Consider the following 23,157-nt stretch of genomic DNA (forward strand, 5'->3'; position numbering starts at 1 on the left):
ATTCTCAGAATGAGCTCTTTTCCTCTCACCAGACCATTTGACTCCTGTTTTTATTCTGTTTGTTTTACCTTCCTGAAAACATTTGAATTTTTTTTATTTCTAGTCTGTATTGCCTCTGTACAGTAAGGACTCCTGTTCAAGCTGTATTTCTTCTAAGTGTTTTTTGTCTTCCCTCCCCACCTATTTTCTTTGTATTTTTTCCTATTTAGTATTTGGATCTTCTTTGTTAATCTGCCTTCTTTCAGTCTCTCTACATTTACATTGTGTGTAACAACTTTTCCTGGTATCATCTGTTATTAAAGGGCCAATGAGTACATTTCCTTACATTGTCTCAAAACCCAATTGCCTTCTTTGTTCTTGATTGGACCTAAAGTTTCTCTCTAGATTCTTGTTTCTATCTTTTCAAATCTTTCAATGCCATTTTACATCTAAATGAAAGAAATGTTTCCAATCCACAGTGGGCTTTTGGTTTTACAGCTGTATTACATTGTCTTAATTTGTCATCTTTAGAAAAATATTTTTTCACTTTCATATATACTCTCTGCATTTTTACAGTTCTGATTTTAATTGCTTCTTTTTCACTTTTTATACTTATATTTTCACCCAGATATTTAAAGTTATCTGTTTTCTTGATGTTAACAGACTTGGTTTCTAAAATTATTGGTGAATTCCATTCATCGGTGATCTATTCTGCACTTTCAAAGAATGTTTGTGGATGTGCCTTTTCAATTGCCTCCTTAAGAAGTTTTAGTCTTTTCTTTGCATCCCCTGAAGTTCCATCTATTATCACAAGATTGCCTGCAAAGACCAAACAATCTAGTGCTTCTTTCAATCTACCCAGCTTTACTTAGGTATTAATTTTTGTTTTTCTTCCTCTATTGTCCATTCACTTATAACTTTTTCCATCACACAATTGAATAATAGTTTTGACAAATTGTCTGCTTGTCTGATCCCTGATACAGTTTGGAATGGGCTAGAAGTTGTTTTTACCTTCAGATACTGTTCCGAATTTTTCCTATCTATTGCAGATTCCTTCAAGGTTTTGAGGAGAGAGTTTCTATCTGTCTAATCTTAAGCCTTTTGAAAATCAACAAATATTAGCACTACATTTTTATGTGATATTTCAGTATACGTAATTATTTGTTTAAGATTTAGATTTTTCTCTGGACAGTATCTGTTCCTTCTAAATCAAGCTTGACACACTCCAATTTGTTTACATAACTGAGGGTTTAATGTGCACTGAAGAGATGGTAAGATTTTGTATGCTAAGGATAGCAAAGAAGTTTGTCTGTAATTATTATTTTATATTCTTGTAAAAATTCCAAAGGTTTCATAGATTTAATGACATTCATGACTTTTCCCGTTCTCATGTTTAAAATGGAGACTTTCACAAGAGCTCAGAATGTGATCATCATATTTTGATCCAATGAATTAAATTAATGTTGTAGCATATGGAGTTCACAAACTCACTGAACACTAATTATGCAAGTTTTAATGGATGATAATGTTCCAAATAAACAAACTAAAAAAAATCATAATTAAAAATCTACTTCATTTCATCACACCAAGTGATTAAGAAAACTGACCAATACCTTTTAACCTGTGCCATATTAAACTCTAATATCTTCTTCACAAATCAATTATTTATCGAAGGAAGACAAGCATTAGAAGTCGAAGGTTTTCTGCATCCAAATCATTAGCTTTGAATAATTCAATATCTGCAAAATATGTGGATAAATGCAGAAAAATTGCAGCCCCACTATATTTTACAGTTCCACACCAGTTATACATTAAAGACTGTCAATAATAAAGCTAAATCAAAGTTGTAAATTACTACAATGTTTACAGTATCAACGGGAAAATCCAACTGAGAAAACTGTTAATCTTCAAGGAGACAGAATAACTGTTTAGTACCTTACTTCAGGAGGACAATTTCCTAGTATTGCCAACAGAAACACTTAAAAGTAGCAATATTATACCTAGTATTTATAACTTGTATGTTCCTGTCCCAGGAGGAAATTTTGATTGGTGGGATAGGGTTGAAAGGAACTCTTTATCACTCCAACCCTATGTCTATCTTGTTGTTTCCCTTGTTCTCATAACAGGTGGGTCAGGTCAGGTCAGGTCACTTTCAAACTTTTCGCAACCAATCCCTCTTTCCTCCCTAAGAAAGGAGCATACACATTCCAAATGCTAGCAACAGTATTTTATACTTTTAAGTATTTTTATCAGAAATATTTAGGAATACTGCCCGCTGAAAGCGGATTATCTGTTCTGTTCCTTGTATTCCTACCTGGAGTTTCCATTGTTCAATATTTACGACAGACAGAGAGTATCTGCTCACCACCAGCAATACAAGGAACTGAACATATAATATCAACATTTTGCTTTTTTTATGCTGATGAAAGAATTTTATACTTCTGCAAGTTTCAGCTATAGTTTCAAATTTTTTATCTGCCATGCCTTTTACAAGTATTACTGATTCAGCAGCCAGTAAGCCAACATTTCTTTCCATTATCAACAATTATAAAATGTAAGATTTTACAAGCAACAGTTACATAGTAAACATGTCATTTTGAAGTGTAAACACTAACCTTTCGGAGCAATAGTCCATGTGAAATGTTTTCAGCCATCATGAAACCACATACCAGATGCTGAATAGGACCAGCTTCACCACAATGAGGTCTCAGGACAAAAGTATTTAGATCTTGTTCCCTTGAACAAAGAGTCAAAGATGATGGATGTGGAATGACAAAAAATACAATGAGCAGGTCATTTTTAAACACAAAACAAAATATGTATAAGTTTTTCAGTACAATGGTACACACTGTGTATTTTGGAACTCACACAGTTTATTATTCAGGGTTACACGGGTGATACTAGCCAACACATTTTCAAACTGTATAATTTCCTTAAGATTATTTTATCTTGTTCATCCATCTCATGTTAATCATAGACATCTACACCACCACCACCACCACCACCACCAGAAATTTTGTGTATTAGTTATCTGCCATTTAAGCACTTCAAATGTGGTTTTTGCCATAGAATTGTTAAAGACAAAGTTGTCATGTTCTCCAAGAGAAATGCAAATGGAAAGTAAATTCAACCATTGAATCCCTGCAACACTGTAAGGTAGTTACCATTTTGCACATACATGACATACAGGTGTTGGATTTGACTACAAGTGTATGTTACCTGTATTTTGTTGTAAACAGTGTACAAATTGTGAAAAGTGTTTGAAAACATGAAACGAATTTCAACAGCTGCTGGAAGTGACACTCAGGGAACTATTTGTTTCTTGAACAGCAGCAGATATTCACCATCATTTTTGTGACATTTGCACAAATAATGAAATGAGTATAATTACAGTGTGTCAGTTTCAAAGTTCAATCACAAAATTTATTTATTTATTTCATGTTCTGTAGGTTCAGGCAGCAAGTAAATCTCAAAGATATGGACTGTGTCAAATTGTACATAGCTTAGATTACATAAATACCATGAAAGATAAAATTTAAATAAAATATCACGTTAATAACATATACCCAATTAACATTAAGTTGTGCTACACTGAAGAAGGATCAGTAAAACATACAGGAAGCACAGTTAAGCCAAGTATTACAATAAGTAAATAAATAAATACATGAATACAAAAAAAATCAGATTTTTGTATGTCTATGACAGTGCTCAAAATAAGTATTTGTAAAACAATTGTAGTTTTAGTAGTGGTATTCATTTACTGCCAAAAATTCATTGATCATATAAAATGATTTCCACATTAGGCACTCTTTTAGAATTTGAATTTTGAATAACGCTTATTAAGGCATTTGATATAAGTTGGAGTGCATTAAACAGCTTAGTGCTGAAGTAATACACACATTTTTTTAACCAGATTTAGACTCCTCAATTCAATGTTTGAACTGTTTTTGGTTCTTGTGTTGTAGTCATGAGATTTGTTGTTGTCTTTGTGCAGAGAAAAGATATTTGTGACAAAGGTCAACAAGGAAAAAATATACTGTGAGGAGGTAGTAGGGATAACCATCTTTCGAAACAAGTGTGTGTGTGTCTATTATGAACACCACTCATCATTCTGGTAGCTCTCTCTCTCTCTCTCTCTCTCTCTCTCTCTCTCTCTCTCTCTCTCTCTCTCTTTTTCCAAGAGGTTGATTCCCCCAGAATTAATAGCATACGGTATTAATGAATGAAAGATGAAAGCCCCAGAATGTAACAACATATGTTATTAATGACTGAAAGATGAAAGTAGCCATGAAAATAGCGAAAACAGCAAGCCTTAATAGTATATTCTGCAGCCACAGAAGCAATAATTCATAGTGCAAATAGCGCTCAGCTGAGTCTTTTAAGAAGACAAAGAATGTGTGTTGACCAATTACATTTGCTGTCTATACACGCAACAATAAATTTTGTAGCCCAACTTTCTGTTGATTTCTTCATTGTGCATGGAACCTCTTGTAATGGGTTTTATCTGCATACAGTGAGAGAACATTAGAAGAAAACCATTTTAAAATTTGAGAGAAAACTTTGTTCATAGTTAGTTGAAGATTGTTGCTGGACCATTCATCAATGAGAATTTTAGCATCATCTGCATAAAGGGTAAATGTACCTTTTGTATCAGAACAAAAAGGGAGGTTGTTAATGCAAATAAGAAAGAGCAGCAGACCTAAAACAGAGCCTTGTGGCATAGTGCATTTTAAGATCCCCCACTCACATGAGGCAGGTTCTCTGACTGAGCCATTTAGCATTACAGTCTGGTTTCGGTCATTTATGTATGACTGAAGCCATGAAGCAATAGTACTACCTAAACCACATTATTCTGCCTTTTTAAAGAATTTGATTGCTTGCACAATTGAAAGCATTCAAGAGATCACAAAAAATATCTAATGTAGACATTTTTTGTTAATGGCTACCAGAAATTGGTTGTTAAAAGAGAATATTGCTTGTCCAGTACAAAAACCCGCACAGAACACAAACTGACTATTGTTGAGGGTACTGTGGCAGTTGAGATGATTGTCAATCAATCTGTGCACAAGGGTTTCAAGAATTTTTGAAAAGACAGTTAAAAGGGAGCTTGGAATGTAGTTTGTGACATTATTTTTACTGCCTTTTTAAACAGAGGTATTACTACTGCCAGTTTTAGTCTATCAGGAACTGTTCCTTCTTGGAGAGGTGTCTGAATAAGTTGCAGTACGACTAGACTTACATATTTATAACAATATTTCAATATTTTACTAGGAATATTGTCCATTGATCTTCGTATCTTTTAATGACTTAATTGTTCATGAGAATGGTTGAGAAATTGATGAAAATTGTTGATGCGTTATAAAGTGTATGTGACCATCAATGACAGTGTGGTAACGAAAATTATTCTGTTAACACAGACAGCAAACTTTTGCAAGTGTAGTATAATATCTGGTCCCATGTTGAAAAATCTGTCTAAACTAGTTGCATGAAACTGATAACTGAAAAGACAGAAAACCACGGAGAGGTTAATGCTACCAGCACTACACAATCCCATTTATTGCTGTTGTCTTCACAGTAAATGAAAGTTCTGGCAGAACATAAATAATTTAGGAGTAAAGGAAACCATTCACTGAATAGCAGAAATACTGAATCATCAGACATGCACAAAAGAGAATGAAAATCAATCTCTCTCTCTCTCTCTCTCTCTCTCTCTCTCTCTCTCTCTCTCTGTGTGTGTGTGGGGGGGGGGGGGGGGGGGACGACACTATAGTTTGTCAAAGGATTTCTTCTAAAAGCTAGTAAAGTTTTTATTATCTTTTGTGTGTGCCTGTCACCTGTCGACAACTCAATGTTTCTGTTATTCGGTGAGTAGTCTCTCTGACATCTTATGGTATATAATCTTTCAAACTTTCCATACCACAAACCATTTTGTTCTCAGATCTGTTACCATAACTTTCAATACAATGATCTGCAAGTGAAGTTTACTGTGAATAGTTTGTGAAAAAGCGGAAATCAGCAAACCGCAACACTGTTTGCTAAGTGGTCAAATATACAGATTTCTGAACCATTGGTTGAACTACAAACAAGGAAGGCCAATAACACATCTACAAACCCTAATGTATCTTTTGGTAGACCTCTAGGATTTGATGAACAACAGTGCTTAGATGTTGCCAGACTGGAATTAAGTACTGGCCACATAATCTTAAAAGAAGTCATGTTTCAGTCTTCTGTTTGTACTGTATTCATTACTACAAGAGAATACTCCTTACTTACGTGTCATATTTAATGTCACAGATAAATCAATAGTAAATTGGCTGTATTAGGTACTATGAAGGAACTAAACTCTACACCTGCATCAGGATATCTTCTTCCAAGGATTTGATCAGTACTATGGTATGAGTGCCCAAGAAATTTCTCTTTCCTTTCTGAAGGAAGGAGCTAGCATTAAGTGCCTGTAGGTGTGTAAAGCTGAACCCAGATGGTATTTCAAGTAGACATGCTACATTAAAATTGAGTTACACATTTCAATGTCTCTTCAACAATCAGCAAGTTACGTAACTGAAATGTAGCCACTAAAGCTCATTACATTTTATGTTCTGCTGCCAAATTTTGAGGACAGTTTTCTGGCAACTATCAGGTGAATACAAGAATACAAGGGTGAAGATCCAACAATCCATCCCACAAACACACGTCCATATTCCTGGCATCAATGAAAAAGAATACTGTACAACACAAAAATACTATTGAAATAACAGTTGAATACATACATTAAAACTGATATAGAATCACACAATCTGTGTGCTTGAAAATATATATTGATGTAAACCTGAGTATGTACTGTGTTCTACTGTTTGTAATATCAGTGTCTATGTATTTATGTGTTAGTACCTTTTGCTCATTATTTCATGTACCACCTTTCATCTGAAACTCATAAGCAAATGCCAAATCTGAATGATAAGTGATTACTTAATGAATCAATTAATGAAACTAACTAATTGTGAATGAAATGTCTTGTACCATGAACTATGTGGAAAAACTCTCAAAAGAGCAGATGTTGATTTAGATAATTATCAACCATGCTTGTGAAATATGAACATTTTAGCTGTATAACTTCCTTGTTCCCTGTATAATTATTTACTTGTGTCCTTGTTTGGTAAGAAATAGCTTTTTTGAGAGTCTGGAAGTTCAAGTCACTCCAATATGACAATCTTAAGAGTTTTTAAAAAGTAATAATTTAGAGAGTTCTAGCTTCACTGATTATGGGTTTATTATCTTGAATTTTATTTACAAAATGTAGAAAAGGATCTGGTAAATGTGGGTACAAATGCCTATCAGAGAAATTTCTACCTACACTGTCGAGATCGATACCAGTACAAAGATATTTATTACTCTCCGGACATTTATCTATCTTCCTATTTTTGGAGATGAAGATGATGCAAGAGAGGTAAGTTAGTTCTGAACCATCTTCTTATGTAACATAATAATACTTGTTCCACTATTACATAAAGTGACACCATTGCAGTTTGGTGATCTATTTTGGTGGCCATTGGGTTAAAATATTTAACCAATGATAACATGCATACTCAGTATCGTGTTAAAAGGAAGATAAAGGACATTCTAATTTTCTAATTTTTTGCATATTGTTAATCCCACAGACATTTTATGCTCCAGAGTAGAAATACAGGGTGTTACAAAAAGGTACGGCCAAACTTTCAGGAAACATTCCTCACACACAAATAAAGAAAAGATGTTAAGTGGACATGTGTCCAGAAACGCTTAATTTCCATGTTAGAGCTCATTTTAGTTTCGTCAGTATGTACTGTAATTCCTCGATTCACTGCCACATGTGTGGGCTGACGAGAATCCGCACGCAATTGGGCAATCACGTCATCAACACAGATTTTCTGTGAACGTTTGGGCAGGCATTGTTGGTGATGTATTGATTGGGCCCCATGTTCTTCCACCTACGCTCAATGGAGCACGTTATCATGATTTCATACGGGATACTCTACCTGTGCTGCTAGAACATGTGCCTTTACAAGTATGACACAACATGTGGTTCATGCAAGATGGAGCTCCTGCACATTTCAGTTGAAGTGTTCATACACTTCTCAACAACAGATTCGGTGACCGATGTATTGGTAGAGGCGGACCAATTCCATGGCCTCCACGCTCTTCTGACCTCAACCCTCTTGACTTTCATTTATGGGGGCATTTGAAAGCTCTTGTCTACGCAAGCCCGGTACCAAATGTAGAGACTCTTCGTGCTCGTATTGTGGACGGCTGTGATCCAATACGCCATTCTCCAGGGCTGCATCAGCGCATTAGGGATTCCATGCGACGGAGGGTGGATGCATGTATCCTCGCTAACCGAGGACATTTTGAACATTTCCTGTAACAAAGTGTTTGAAGTCACGCTGGTACGTTCTGTTGCTGTGTGTTTCCATTCCATGATTAATGTGATTTGAAGAGAAGTAATAAAATGAGCTCTAACATGGAAAGTAAGCGTTTCCGGACACATGTACACATATTTCCTTTCTTTGTGTGTGAGGAATGTTTCCTGAAAGTTTGGTCGTACCTTTTTGTAACACCCTGTATATGACATTACCAGGATTGGTGAACAAAATAAATAAATAAATAAAGTACTTAAATTGGTCAGGACAGTACAGGAGACAAAACTTAAGAAAAAGCAAAAAACATACATAAGGCATCTCAACCTAGAAAAAAGGAATCGATAATGTGAAATGGTGCAAGATATTCAAAATTCTCAGCAAAATAAGTTTTATTTGTAGGACAAGAGGGGTAACATACAATGTTAATGAAAGGCCACTCCAGTTATTTTTTAGCACTTTACTAAGTTCACACAATCAGTTTAGGCCTTTATATTATGCCATTATCAAGTGCATGTTATTCAATAGGGAAGGAATTTTGCTTCTCTACAGCATAACATGCACTTGATAATGGCCTAATATAAAGGCCAAAACTGGTCATGTGAACTTAATAAAGTCCATACAAAAGCAACTGGAGTGGCTAAAATTAACTTAACATCAGTTGCAGAACCAGTAGCAACACCCAGACATGGAAACAACTAATAGTTTACAATATGTACACAAAACAATAACGGAATACCAAGAAAGAAGCATTCTGAGTAAAACTTGTGGAAGACAGGGGTGCTAGCTTTCTCACCCACTGTTTAACCTGTACACTGAAGAAGCTGATGGATATGAAAGTAAGGCTTAGGTGTGGAGGTAAAATTCATGGTAAGATTTGGAATGACATTGTTATCCCAAATGAAAGTGATGAATAATTATAAGTCACAACGAATGAAATGAAGAGTGCAATAAGCACAGAATATGGTCTAAGAATAAACCAAAATATGGCAAAAAAATGAGATTAGGGATAAATTTTAAAATAAAAATTATCATCCACAAAGATGACAAAGGGAAGAAATTGGAGAGCAAAATAATGCATTATGAACAAAGCAAAGAGAATTTAAGAAGCAAACTAGGCTACTAATATCACACACAGGCCTTAATTTAAGGAACAAATTTTTTTAGATTGTAAATTTGGGAAATAACAGAATCAAAAAATTTGAGACACGATACTATAAAATTATGTTGAAAGTTAGGTGGACTGACAAGATAAAAAATGATTTAGTACTCTGCAGAATTAGGGAAGAAAGGAATATGTGGAAAACAGTGACTAGAAGAAGGGACATCTTAATAGCACAGGCGTTAAAATGTCAAGGAATAACTTCCATGGCACTAGAAAGAGCCATAGAGGGCAAGAGGGCAAAAATACTGCACAGGAGAACAGAGCTTGGAATACATCAGAGCAATAATTGAGGATATTAGGTTAAATGCTACTCTCAGAAGATGATGTTAACATAAGGATATCTATTTTCAGAACCATAATGAAAAGCAGAGAGAAAGATTTATATACTGAAATAAAAAGTGCAGTTTCTTTGGCAGTTTTACAAGAATTTATTTTTATTTTTTTACTACTGCTGCAAAAAGAAATAAGATCTGGTTCAAGAATATATTATTTCTCAAGGAGATACACACATTTCTGTATTTGCTTACCTTCGAAAGTGATTTAGAACAATCAGGTTTGCATACATATAATACTGATAATATGCATATGGTGGGTTTTCAAAGTCATTCCACAAATGAGGCACAGGAACATCTTTGTCAAATAATGGATTTTCTGGTTTACTTTCATCATCCACTGAGTCAAACCCAATAACCTGCAATTATGACAACATTATTTTAGATCAACAATTTTGAAATTTTCTACAAACCACAGCCTCTATTTTGATAAGTGATTACCAGCGTGTTTGTCACTTATTACAAACCTAGTGAACTCCTGATTATTTGTTTGTGGATTATCCAGTTTGCTTATTATGTGTGTGTGGAGGGAGGGGGCGGGGGGAAGGGGTAGAGAGGGGGGGGGGGGAAGGGGGGGGGAGAGAGAGAGAGAGAGAGAGAGAGAGAAACAGCAGTGGACAACAACAGTACCAAGCCACATCCAGATTTTGACTGCTGATACTACCTGTTCAGTAGACATTGCACGATACAGAAGTTATTCAAGCAACTTCTCCTCCACATTACTCCAAATAATCAAGAGTATACTGTATCTAAAAAAATATATATAGATAGCAGCAAAGGCCCAAAGATAACTTTTACATATTACAATTAATGTGTATATGAGGTCTGTTCAAAAAAATCCTGCAACATTCATCATTTTGCACCAGTGGTGTACAGGAGTGACATGTGGTTGACATTCCTGCACACACTTGTATTTAATGTGTGGCTGCCAGTAGTTTTATTGTTGTGTGTCTGTTATCATTCAGTGCTGAACTGAGTAGAATATTGTGTTGCACAGTTTGCGTATTTTGAGATGGCAGAGTTACGGGATGCAGCTGCCTTAAATTTTGTGTGGAACTCAAGAAAACTTTTGCACAGACACCAAATGATGCTGGAAGCATATGGTGATGCCATACTCAGTATACGAATCGATGGAAGTTAAAGATGACCCTCACTGAGGACACCCTTTGATGTCTACAGACACTTCTTCCAGAGATCTCCATTCAAGATGGCAGCTACAGTAAAAGTTAAGCAAGTGTCCTTCCAGAAAAACATAAATTTTGCCATAAAAAAGAAATCGTGTGAAAATTGTAAAGACGAAATCCAGAAACTGAATGAACGCATAACGAGCTTACAGTTCATAATCGGCAGTTTGAAAACGGACATTTCGAAAATACAACAAGAAAATAGTGAACTGAACACGCTAAAACTTGCACGAGATAGTTCGTCCGTTACGGAAAAGTGGTCAAATGTAAAGTGCAAAAACAGCAAGACCAAAGTGCAAATTTGGAAAACCAGCAAAAGTTATGCAAGCTTTGTGCACAAAAACACATTTCAAGTACTTTCGATCACCGATACTGAAAATGCAACTTACAGTTCGCATGAACGATGGGAAAAGCAAAAAGGCACTGTGGGGAATAAGGTAAGAGAAGAAAATTTACTGACGCAAACCACTGTGAAGGAGGTCAATATGAATGTGCCGACCAAAAATTGTGTCAAAGTGTGTAGTAAAACAATACAAAATGATTCGCAAATTGTGAACTCCAATAACAGAAACTGTTTGTGTTTTCAGACAGCCATGGTCATGGACTTGTGAGTAAACTAAAAGAAACAACTAAAACATTTTTGCGTGGTATAGTGAAATCGCTAAGGCAGGTTATAAGTGGTCTTTCAGATCATGATGGACAAATTCTCACTATTTATGACGTTAATCTGTTCAAAAAAGACTTTCCTCGATGGAAATTCATAAGAGTAATTAATGGAGAGGCAAAAGGAACTTTCAACCACAGGTTGCAGCAAATGGATTGGTCTTTAGTATATAGCCATGATGATGTTTATACTAAATTTAACTGTTTTATAAATGAATTTTGCGCTCTTTTTGAAGAAATATTTCCCAATAAATGGGTCAGAAACAGTGCTTCCAATTCTGTAAGCAAGCCTTGGATTACAAAAGGTATAAAACAATCATGTAAAACCAAAAGGGGAAACTTATGCTGCAATAAGATTCTGTAAAGATGTAGAAAAATGGGAACACTATAGAATATACTGTAAAATTTTGAAGAAACTAATACAGAAATCAAAAGCCCTTTATTATGAGAAGAAAATAGATAATTCTAATAATAAAATAAAAACAATTTGGAGCATTGTAAAAAAAAGAAACAGGAAGAGATACAAGTAAAGAAGTTGTAAATAATATCAGATATGAAGGTACCTTAGTAGATAACCCCAAAACGGTGGCTGAGATTTTTAATAAACACTTCCTATCAGTAACTCAACAGATTGGTTGCAAGCCCAATGTTGATGAAGCTGTAACTCTTTGCCAAGCAGCATATTCAAACACAATTTCAGAAATGCACCTTAATCCTGTCACTGTAGAAGAAATTCAAAAAATCATCATGTCTCTAAAAAGTACGAATTCTGCAGGGGTTGATAATATATCTAGTAATTTACTGAAATATTCTTGTGTGTGGATAAGGGACATTCTCTGTCATATTTTCAATGCTTCCCTTCAGAAAGGTGTTGTTCCCAGTAGACTTAAGTATGCCTTTGTGAAGTCCCTATACAAAAAGGGCGATAAAGCTGAACTAACTATCAACCTGTGTCTTTGCTGACAGCTTTCTCCAAAATTCTAGAAAAGCTAATACATGTAAGAATTACTGATCATCTCATGAAGAATGGAGTTCTCAGCAAGAGCCAATTTGGCTTTCAAAAGGGCCGTTCAACAGAAGACGCGGTCTACGCACTTGCAAATGAAGTCCTAGAAACCCTTAATCAAAAAATGCTAGCACTTGGTGTCTTCTGTGATTTATCCAAAGTGTTTGACTGTGTTCATCACCAGATTCTCTTGAAAAAAGCAAAATTAGTAGGAATAAGTGGTATTGCAGGCAATTGGCTACAGTCGTACCTCCAAGACAGAAAACAAAAAGTTGTCTTGAATAGCTTGGGTGGAGTATGTGACACTTCCTCAGATTCTGAATGGAGTTCCATTACATGTGGAGTGCCTCAGGGCTCAATTCTTGGGCCACTATTATTCCTGATTTTTATAAATGATCTACCATCATGTACAAGCCTGCCATATAAATTTACATTATTGGCTGATGATACCCTAATTTTTATGAGTAGTAGAACAGATAGTAATCTTGAGGAATGCATTAATCACATGCCCTCAGATGTGGTTAATCGGTTCAAGGTGAATGGTCTCTCATTAAATTCCAGTAAGACCAGCTTTATTCAGTTCTGTACAAAAACAGAAAAAGAGAGAGATAAGTGTGACATGTGGTAATCAACCAATAGTTAGAATGGAAACAACAAAATTTCTTTGAGTGCACTTTGACAAGAAAATGAACTGGTCTTCACATATTATTGATCTCTGTAAGAGGCTTAGCTCTGCTACCTATGCTTTACGGGTTGTCACTACATGTGTTGAACCTAACACTGCAGAAGTGGCATACTATGGCTATTTTCATTCTCTCATTGAGTACGGAATTATTTTTTGGGGCAACCAGCCATTAGCAAGGAAAGTGTTCACTGCACAGAAGCGAACTTTAAGAATTATGTGGATTGCGCCCAAGAGACTCGTGTAGAAATAGTTTTCGTAATCTTAAAATATACACAACTACATGCCAATATATTTTTTCTCTCATGTGTTTTGTTTGTAAAAATATAGAGATATTTCAACCAAACAGTAATTATCATGAGCATAACACATGGAGGAAGAATGACATACACAGTGAACTCAGAAATTTGAGCTTGGCACAAAAGGGTGTCCACTACACTGGAGCAAAACTCTTCAATGCTCTTCCTCCCGAAATAAAGACAAAGATTCATAACAAGAGTGAGTTTAAGAAAGAACTAAAAATATTTCTGCTAGAAAAAGCTACAGCTTAGATGAATTTTTAACTAAATAAATTGTAATATTTTAATATTATATAATACAAGTTGACATAATGCCACTAAGAATTTTATTTAACCTGAGCTCTGTATCTGTTTTCTGTAGTGTTTTAATGATTCTAAGAAAATATGTATTTTCTTTTTCTGTATTGCTGCCCAAAGAATTTACTGTATAAATTTTTATATACGAGGGCGGTTCAGAAAGTAACCTCCGATTGGTCACAGTGCGGGTTGTGGGGGGAGTAGCGACGCCATCTGTGCGTTCACGCACTCAACAGGTCAGTCGGCATCAAGCCGTGCTCGAGTGAACGTCGTACCTGCGCTAGTTTAGTTTTTGTGGCAGTTTGAAATGTGTGCTGCAATAGAAAACCCCGCCAAATGTGAAGTGCGTGCTGTCATAAGGTTTTTTACTGCCAAAGGATATTCTGCAGCAGCTATTCATCGTGAGCTTTGTGCCGTGTACGGACCAAGAGTTATGAGTGAAGGAGTTGTCCGTGAATGGGTACGTTTATTTAAAAGTGGACGAGAAAACGTTCATGATGAAGAGAGGAGTGGTAGACCATCATTGGTGACTGACGAACTCGTTCAGACAGTTGATGCAAAAGTTCGTGAAAATCGACGTTTCTCAATGTCGGAGTTGTCTACTGGTTTTCCACAGATTTCTAAGACTCTCTTGTACGAGATAGTGACAGCAAGATTGGGTTACCGTAAGTTCTGTGCACGATGGGTGCCCAAAATTCTTACCGACCACCACAAAACTCAAAGAATGGCCTCTGCATTAGACTTTCCGTCACGTTATGAGGACGAAGGAGAACCATTGTTAAACAGAATCGTGACCGGTGACGAAACCTGGATTAAGTATGTGAACCCTGAGACAAAAGAACAATCAAAGATGTGGGCACATTCAAATTCACCTACCAAACCAAGAAAAGCCTCGCAAGATTTTTCTGCCAGAAAACTGATGGCAACGGTGTTTTGGGATGCCAAAGGGGTGGTGTTGGTTGAATTCATGGAACGTGGTACGACCATTAATCAAGACGTGTACTGTGAAACAATAAAAAAGTTACGACGGGCTATACAGAACAAACGCCGTGGTATGCTGACTTCCGGTATCGTTTTTTTGCACGATAACGCCCGTCCTCACTCTGCTCGCAGAACAACGGCCCTTCTTGAGTCCTTCAAGTGGGACGTTATCAACCATCCACCTTACAGCCCAGACCTGGCGCCAAGTGATTATCACCTCTTCATGCATTTGAAGAAATGGCTCGGGTCACAGCGGTTTGATGACGACGAAGAGCTCAAAGATGCGGTCACAGGCTGGCTCCAGGCACAAGCGGGTGATTTTTATGCAGAAGGAATTTCAAAGCTTGTGAAGAGATACGATAAGTGCCTCAATCGCTATGGAGACTATGTAGAAAAATAGTGCAAAGATGTAGTTGTAAGATGTATATATTAAAATATTTTTATTTAACTTGGTGTATTTTTTTAATCAACCGGAGGTTACTTTCTGAACGGCCCTCGTAATTATGTACTCAAATTTCTGTATATGCTATAAGATTATCAGATTGTATTTGTAAAAAATTGACTCGTTCCACGCCCTTGTGGATCCAACACAGTTGGACCTATGGAACACGAAATAAATCAAATCAAATCAAATCATATGCTCATGTCAGGAACATCAATGAAATTATGCATGCCAATTGATGACTGACTGTCCAAGAGACATTTCAGTTGGATCATGTCATGAAATCCTGTGAGAATGAAAGCGCCTGAAATGTGGCGACACAATTCATGGTTTGTGCATAACAATAACACACTCTCACATTCTTCCCTGTCGATGTGTGACTATTGTAGAAAAAATAAAATCACTCTGCTGCCTCAACCTTAATACTCTCCAGTCCTGGTCGGTGCAAATATTTTTTTTTAATTTTCAAAGTTGAAAACCCCTTTGAAAGGAAGAAGATTTGCAATGACATGAGATAAAAGAAAATTCGCAGATGGCGCTTCGCACAACCTCGCAAGAGGCTCACCAAGACTGCTTTTGGAAGTGGAAATGGCATTGGGAGCGGTGTATCAATTGGGGAGGAGAGCATTTCAAAGGAGGCTGTACACAATAAATAAGCATAGAAAAATTTTGTGGACCAAGGTCCAGAATTTTTTGAACAAATTTCGTATATTAACACATGAGCAGACACAATTCCTCCACAAACTACAGCACATACAACAGTCTTCACACTGTAAAGTGTCTCATGTGGCTCAGCAAATTACCAGTTTTGAACTAAAACTAATACTACTGTTTAGGATTATATTCACATGTTTGTTACTATTTTTACAGCACTTGAAATAATATCACATTGACATAAAACTGTGTTAATGAATTTTATATAATTTTATTTTATTACACCTTAGTTTAGTTCCTCCTAGTGGAAGGAAAGTTTTACTTAGTACTAGCTGTTAATCACAGCTGTGCTTGCACGTCAGTAGTTTATCTTTTTATGATGAATGATAGTGAGTAAATAAGCTATTGTATGTGCAGGAAAATCAGCTGCCATCGAATTTCTGCCTGCTCAATTAAGCATAGCTCATGACGTGCAGAACCACCCCTTCCCTCTCCCACCTCCCTCCCAACCCATTGCCACACTGCATAACAATACCTTATACATCGGGTACATTATGTAAGGGGTGGGACCTGGATAAACTGACTAAACCAGAGGTTGTACAGAGTTTCAGGGAAAGCATAAGGGAACAACTGACAAGAATGGGGGAAAGAAATACAGTAGAAGAAGAATGGGTAGCTTTGAGGGATGAAGTAGCGAAGGCAGCAGATGATCAAGTAGGTAAAAAGACGAGGGCTAGTAGAAATCCTTGGGTAACAGAAGAAATATTGAATTTAATTGATGAAAGGAGAAAATAGAAAAATGCAGTAAATGAAGAGGCAAAAAGGGATACAAACGTCTCAAAAATGAGATCGACAGGAAGTGCAAAATGGCTAAGCAGGGATGGCTAGAGGACAAATGTAAGGATGTAGAGGCTTATCTCACTAGGGGTAAGATAGATACTGCCTACAGGAAAATTAAAGAGACCTTTGGAGAGAAGAGAACCACTTGTAAGAATATCAAGAGCTCAGATGGAAACCCAGTTCTAAGCAAAGAAGGGAAAGCAGAAAGGTGGAAGGAGTACATAGAGGGTCTATACAAAGGCGATGTACTTGAGGACAATATTATGGAAATGGAAGAGGATGTAGATGAAGATGAAATGGGAGATATAATCCTTCGTGAAGAGTTTGACAGAGCACTGAAAGACCTGAGTCGAAACAAGGCCCCAGGAGTAGACAACAATGCATTAGAACTACTGACAGCCTTGGGAGAGCCAGTCCTGACAAAACCCTACCATCTGGTGAGCAAGATGTATGAGACAATCTTTACAGATGAATGGAAAAACTAGTAGAAGCCGACCTCGGGGAAGATCAGTTTGGATTCCGTAGAAATATCTGAACACATGAGGCAATACTGACCCTATGACTTATCTTAGAAGCTAGATTAAGGAAAGGCAAACCTACATTGCTAACATTTGTAGACTTAGAGAAAGCTTTTGACAATGTTGACTGGAATACTCTCTTTCAAATTCTAAAGGTGGCAGGGGTAAAATATAGGTAGCGAAAGGCTATTTACAATTTGTACATAAACCAGATGGCAGCCATAAGAGTCGAGGGGCATGAAAGGGAAGCAGTGGTTGGGAATGGAGTGAGACAGGGTTGTAGCCTATCCCCGATGTTATTCAATCTGTATATTAAGCAAGCAGTGAAGGAAACAAAAGATAAATTCGGAGTAGGTATTAAAATCCATGGAGTAGAAATAAAAACTGAGGTTCGCCGATGACATTGTAATTCTGTCAGAGACAGCAAAGGACTTGGAAGAGCTGTTGAACAGAATGGATAGTGTCTTGAAAGGAGGATATAAGATGAACATCAACAAAAGCAAAACGAGGATAATGGAATGTAGTCTAATTAAGTCGGCCGCTGCTGAGGGAATTAGATTAGGAAATGAGACACTTAAAGTAGTAAAGGAGTTTTGCTATTTGGGGAGCAAAATAACTGATGATGGTCGAAGTAGAGAGGATATAAAATGTAGACTGGCAATGGCAACGAAAGCATTTCTGAAGAAGAGAAATTTGTTAACATCGAGTGTAGATTTAAGTGTCAGGAAGTCGTTTCTGAAAGTATTTGTATGGAGTGTAGCCATGTATGGAAGTGAAACATGGATGATACATATTTTGGACAAGAAGAGAATAGAATCTTTCTAAATGTGGGGCTACAGAAGAATGCTGAAGTTTAGATTGATAGATCACGTAACGAATGAGGAAGTATTGAATAGGATTGGGGAGAAGAGGAGTTTGTGGCACAACTTGACAAGAAGAAGGGATCGCTTGGTAGGACATAATCTGAGACATCAAGGGATCACCAATTTAGTATTGGAGGGCAGCATGGAGGGTAAAAATCGTAGAGGGAGACCAAGAGATGAATACACTAAGCAGATTCAGAAGGATGTAGGTTGCAGTAGGTACTGGAAAATGAAGAAGCTTGCACAGGATAGAGTAGCATGGAGAGCTGCATCAACAACAACACATTATGAAGCAAATTTAGTTCAGTGATGTAGAGGAAATATTTTCCATTCCTTACTTCACTCTCTTACAGGTTGATTTCTTTCCTTTTTTAATAACTTTATAGAGCAGCCTATGTTTTTCCTCAGGGTTCAAGCTAGGTCCACACGAACTTTCATTGTAATCAGTTCAGTGATTTAGTCATGAAAACCAACAGAGTACTTTTGCATTTAATAATATTTGTAGGGAATATGGATTAAACACATTGAGGACTGTATAATCATGTGTGCTAGCATATCAGTGAGATGAAATGTGAGTATGGCTTTAGTAGCTGGAAGGCCCTCCTCAAGATGTTAGGCTGTCTGGTGTAAGATATTTTTTATCTGACACTACTTCAGTGACTTGCACATCAATGATGATAAAAATCATGATGAGGTCAACAGTCATAAGTAGAAAAAAATCTGACACAACCAGGAATTGAACCCAGGACCATGTGATCAAGGGTCAGCAGTGCTAACCATACGGCATTTCATTATTTTTGTTATTATGAGTGATGGTGATGGCACTAAAAGAAAATGTGGCCTTTTAAAATTATTAAATAACATCAAAATAAGAAAATAAATCATTTGTAGTTTGGTGTAATGCAAATTGTATAATATTTCTACATGTAATAACGTGAGCTGTCCTCACGTTTCTGCCTGTTACTCATGGTTGCGCTCAAATATCATAATCAATCGCAGCCTCACTAAAATCCTCCACACTGTACATGTACAAGCACGATGTCTCTCTGTTTGTCATGCAACATTTAAATGAAGCTGTCATCGTGAGTCTCAAGAGCCTCAGAAGCGATAAGACACATGTGATACTTAGAAGCTAAAATGCACCAGGGTTGTGACATATTAGTATGTAAATATGGATTAAACATGTTGAGCATTGTATAAACATTGTATTAATTATGTTGAATTGTATTATGAAGAACATATAAAAAATAAAAGCTTTTTCACAAATATGACAACGTTCAAAGGTAAAAGAGGAAACACCTTTTTCAAAGAGTAATTATTGTTCCACAATTGGTGTTATATTCTACAAATCAACAAATATCTTGTACTACACACTTTCTAAAGTATCTTTTGTTCTTCCTTGATGTTCAAGCTATCTCCAAACCAAATTTCATCAAAATTAGTTCAGCGATTTAGTTGTGGAAGTCACATTGACGGTGTTAGTTTTGCTTTTATAATACTAGTATGGAAGTAAGGATGTTTGCTGTGCATTAATACTAAATTTATCAACAGAAAGGCAATCCCTCACTTACAGTTGATTGGTGTATAGAGCACATGAAAACATAACAGAAAACAGCATTCACACTAGCATTCGATCAAGCCTTGGGGCCACGGGAGTGAGCGTTTGGGTGTCTGCCCGCACATGCGCCCACGTGCCCGCCCGCACATGCACCCATGTGTACTATTGCTATAAAAAGCTATAGGTGTGTGGTTGCTTTACCCTTATTGCTCCACCCTCATTTTACATATTGTTCCGCCCAGGAATTCCTATTATTATTATTATTATTATTATTATTATTATTATTATTATTATTATTATTATTATTACAAACAGAGATTATTTCACTTATTATCACTAATGAAGCTTGCCAAATTCCTTAGCTAATATCCCCTTATACCAGCCAACATATTGCAACATTTTATGGTGTGGTATAGTCCTACGTAGTGTGAGGTGACATTTTGTTGTACCAAGCATGCTAACTTTATATGTTTATAATATGACTCATTTTACTTTAATGTGAGTTTCAATGAAATAAACATTTTTAGTCCACCTGCACAAGACAGTGCCTGCAATGATTAGTAACTGTCTGTTTAGCTTGCCTGTAATTTCACCTATGATAAAAACAACTCAGTGAAAACATGAGTACAAACTCCCTGGTCACTTGGCCACTGGCTAAATAGCTACAGGACCAAAAATTTTGTTTCAATTTTATGTCATCAGAGATTTTCACCGCTATGTAAACTGAGCTGATAAGAGTCAACTGTGAGCAGTTTTTTTAGTGCCTCGAGTAACATTGATTATGTTTCTCAGCTAAAAGATCAATATACAAGATGCAAAGCAGATGTTAAGCTTAAATTAGTGAAATAAAATTTTATTAGACATTAATGGACACACATTTTATGGAAGTAAAATGAGACAGTTAAAAATATGAGTACCTATGACTGAACAGGGAACTTGCAGTTCATCAGTGCTACAGGCCAGTGCGACCTTAAACTGGTTCTGAGTACAAGCTAATGAAAAGGAGATAGAGATGTTTCCTGATAGTTCAGAGGCATTTGATTAAACACCACACCAATTCTTATTAATAAAAGTATGATTATATTGGTCACCAAATGGAATTTGTGACTGGATTAAGGATTGCATGATAGGCAGGATGCATAATGTTATCTTGGATGTAGAGCCATCAACAAACGTAGAAGTAACTTATGTGTGCCCATGGAAGTGTCTCAGTACCTTCGTTGAATTTTTCTGCATTAATGATATGTCAAAAAATACTGATAGTAAACACAGGATTTTTTCAGATGATGCAGTTACAATAACAAAGCACTTTCTGAAAAAAGATACCAGACAGGTTAGAACTTAGTAACCTCCAATTACAGTATCAATGAATCACAAGTGGAATCAATCAACTCATACAAATTCTTGGTGTATTGATTTGTGGGGACATTATAGGTAAAGACAATGACAGACTTCAATCACTGGTATGATACTGGGTAAACTCAGTCAGCTCACAATAGTACTTACTTAAAAACTTGTGCAACCCCTTTACAAAATTGTTGAAGTGTATGGGGACTGAACCAAATAGGATTAACAGGGAGTACTGAGTGAATACAAAGAAGGGCAGGGCACATGGCTGATGGTTTGTTTGACTGGTGGAGGAGCTTCACATACACACTTTTTAAAATGTGAGAGGCAGATTACTGAAGGTAGATACCCACTTTACCCACAAAAGTCCACCTAAAAAGTTACAAGAACCATTGAGTGACGAATATAGAAACCCTTGCATATCACCTCCATAGAGGTCGTAAAGATGAGGTCAGAGTAACTCCAGTGCCCACTGAACCATTTAAGCAGTCACTCTTCCCATGCTCTATACATGGCTGTAGAAGGTGTATCCAAAGAGCTGATCTTAATGATGACACACACAAAAGTGTGCAGGCACATTTGTAGGCATATCAACATGGATGTTTGAAAGCATTACACAATTTCATACACACTAAGCTAAAGGAGCTTTGTCTTCCATGGCCAGCCAAATGTTGAGAGTGTGATAAAACTTGTCACAATACAATGGGCTAAAACACAAATTTATGGAGTTTAGTTCTAAATAGTGAAGAATGTGTTGTATCCAATTTTACACATGGGTACAAACAGAAGCCATGAGCTGAAAATGTGTGTACAACTAGTTCAAATGCCATGAGTTTGAAAGGAAACTGTTGATTATGTGCCAAATTTAATTCATCGATTAGAAAGCACAATGACAGTGCCAGGATTTGTTGCACCTCCTGATGCTGACTAAGTAAACAAATACAAGAGTTGCCCTAAGGCCACACACATTAAACTACTGGGGATTTCGATGCAGTGTGACCAAAATGATGTCATCTACATGCCATCATCAGAGGGGATGACAGCTAGCATTACCTGTTTAGTAGCAAATCCAAGAGACAATCAATGAGAAAATGTCCTCCAGATTCCTTGTGTCTCAGAAAGCATGAAAGAATTTTCTCTAAAAGTACAGGATCAAAATATCAGATCACTTTGTAGGAACCCACCAATTTTATGAAGTCAGTCTTTAAATATGGTTTAGCTTACCACCCCTATTCTTAACTATGGTGACTCAAGTCTATATGAAGTTATCAAAAGTTTTCTTCAATGTATTAACAGTCCACAATGTTTCCCCTATGATGGTGAATGTTAATGACCCACATCCCTCCAGATGACTTTCAGTGATAAAGAAGCCATCTCTTTACTCTATTTTTTCATCACACTGATCATTTCTATCACAAAATAATGTTATCTGACCAGAAGTGATGGTCTGTGGTGGCATTTCTTTTCACAACAGGATGCCTTTGATTGTCACCCGTGGCACCCTTTCATCTAAGTCAAATGCCAGCAATATTCTACACCATATTTTGCTGCCTTTCATAACAAGCTATCCTGGGCTTACATTTCAGCAAGATAATGTCCACCCACACACAGTAAGACTTTCTACTGCTTGATTCCATGCTTGCCAAATCCCACGTTGGCATATTTGCCAGATCCCACGTTGGCCTGGATGGGTGACTGATCTCTCCCTCATTGAGAACTTCTGGGGCATTATGGGCAGGGTCCTCCAACCGTCTCAGGATTTTTCTGATCTAACATGTCAAATGGACAGAATTTGGCATGATACCCCTCAGGAGGACATTCAACAACTCTATCAATCAGTGCTGCACATTGCACATAAGAGTCATAAGTGGCCCAACACATTACTGACTTGTTAAATTTGTGAAGCAATTTCAATTCTTCTGAAAATGTAATCATTTGTTTGTCTTTACATGTACAT

The 23,157-nt window shown here is 36.6% G+C and overlaps 1 protein-coding gene across 4 annotated transcripts in view; it reads right to left on the bottom strand.

The window, feature by feature from the left end:
- LOC126257893 (AMP deaminase 2) overlaps positions 1-23,157 on the bottom strand; it is a 470,969-nt gene that overhangs the window by 23,109 nt on the left and 424,703 nt on the right. For all 4 annotated transcript variants that reach the window (XM_049955599.1, XM_049955600.1, XM_049955601.1 and 1 more), the window contains 2 exons: positions 10,062-10,225; positions 2,595-2,715 (listed from right to left, as the gene is read on the bottom strand). In XM_049955599.1, coding sequence (XP_049811556.1) covers positions 2,595-2,715; positions 10,062-10,225 — 285 coding nt within the window. The remainder of the gene's footprint in view (positions 1-2,594; positions 2,716-10,061; positions 10,226-23,157) is intronic.

Source organism: Schistocerca nitens, chromosome 1 (assembly GCF_023898315.1).
Source record: "Schistocerca nitens isolate TAMUIC-IGC-003100 chromosome 1, iqSchNite1.1, whole genome shotgun sequence".
Taxonomy (NCBI): Eukaryota; Metazoa; Arthropoda; class Insecta; order Orthoptera; family Acrididae; genus Schistocerca; species Schistocerca nitens.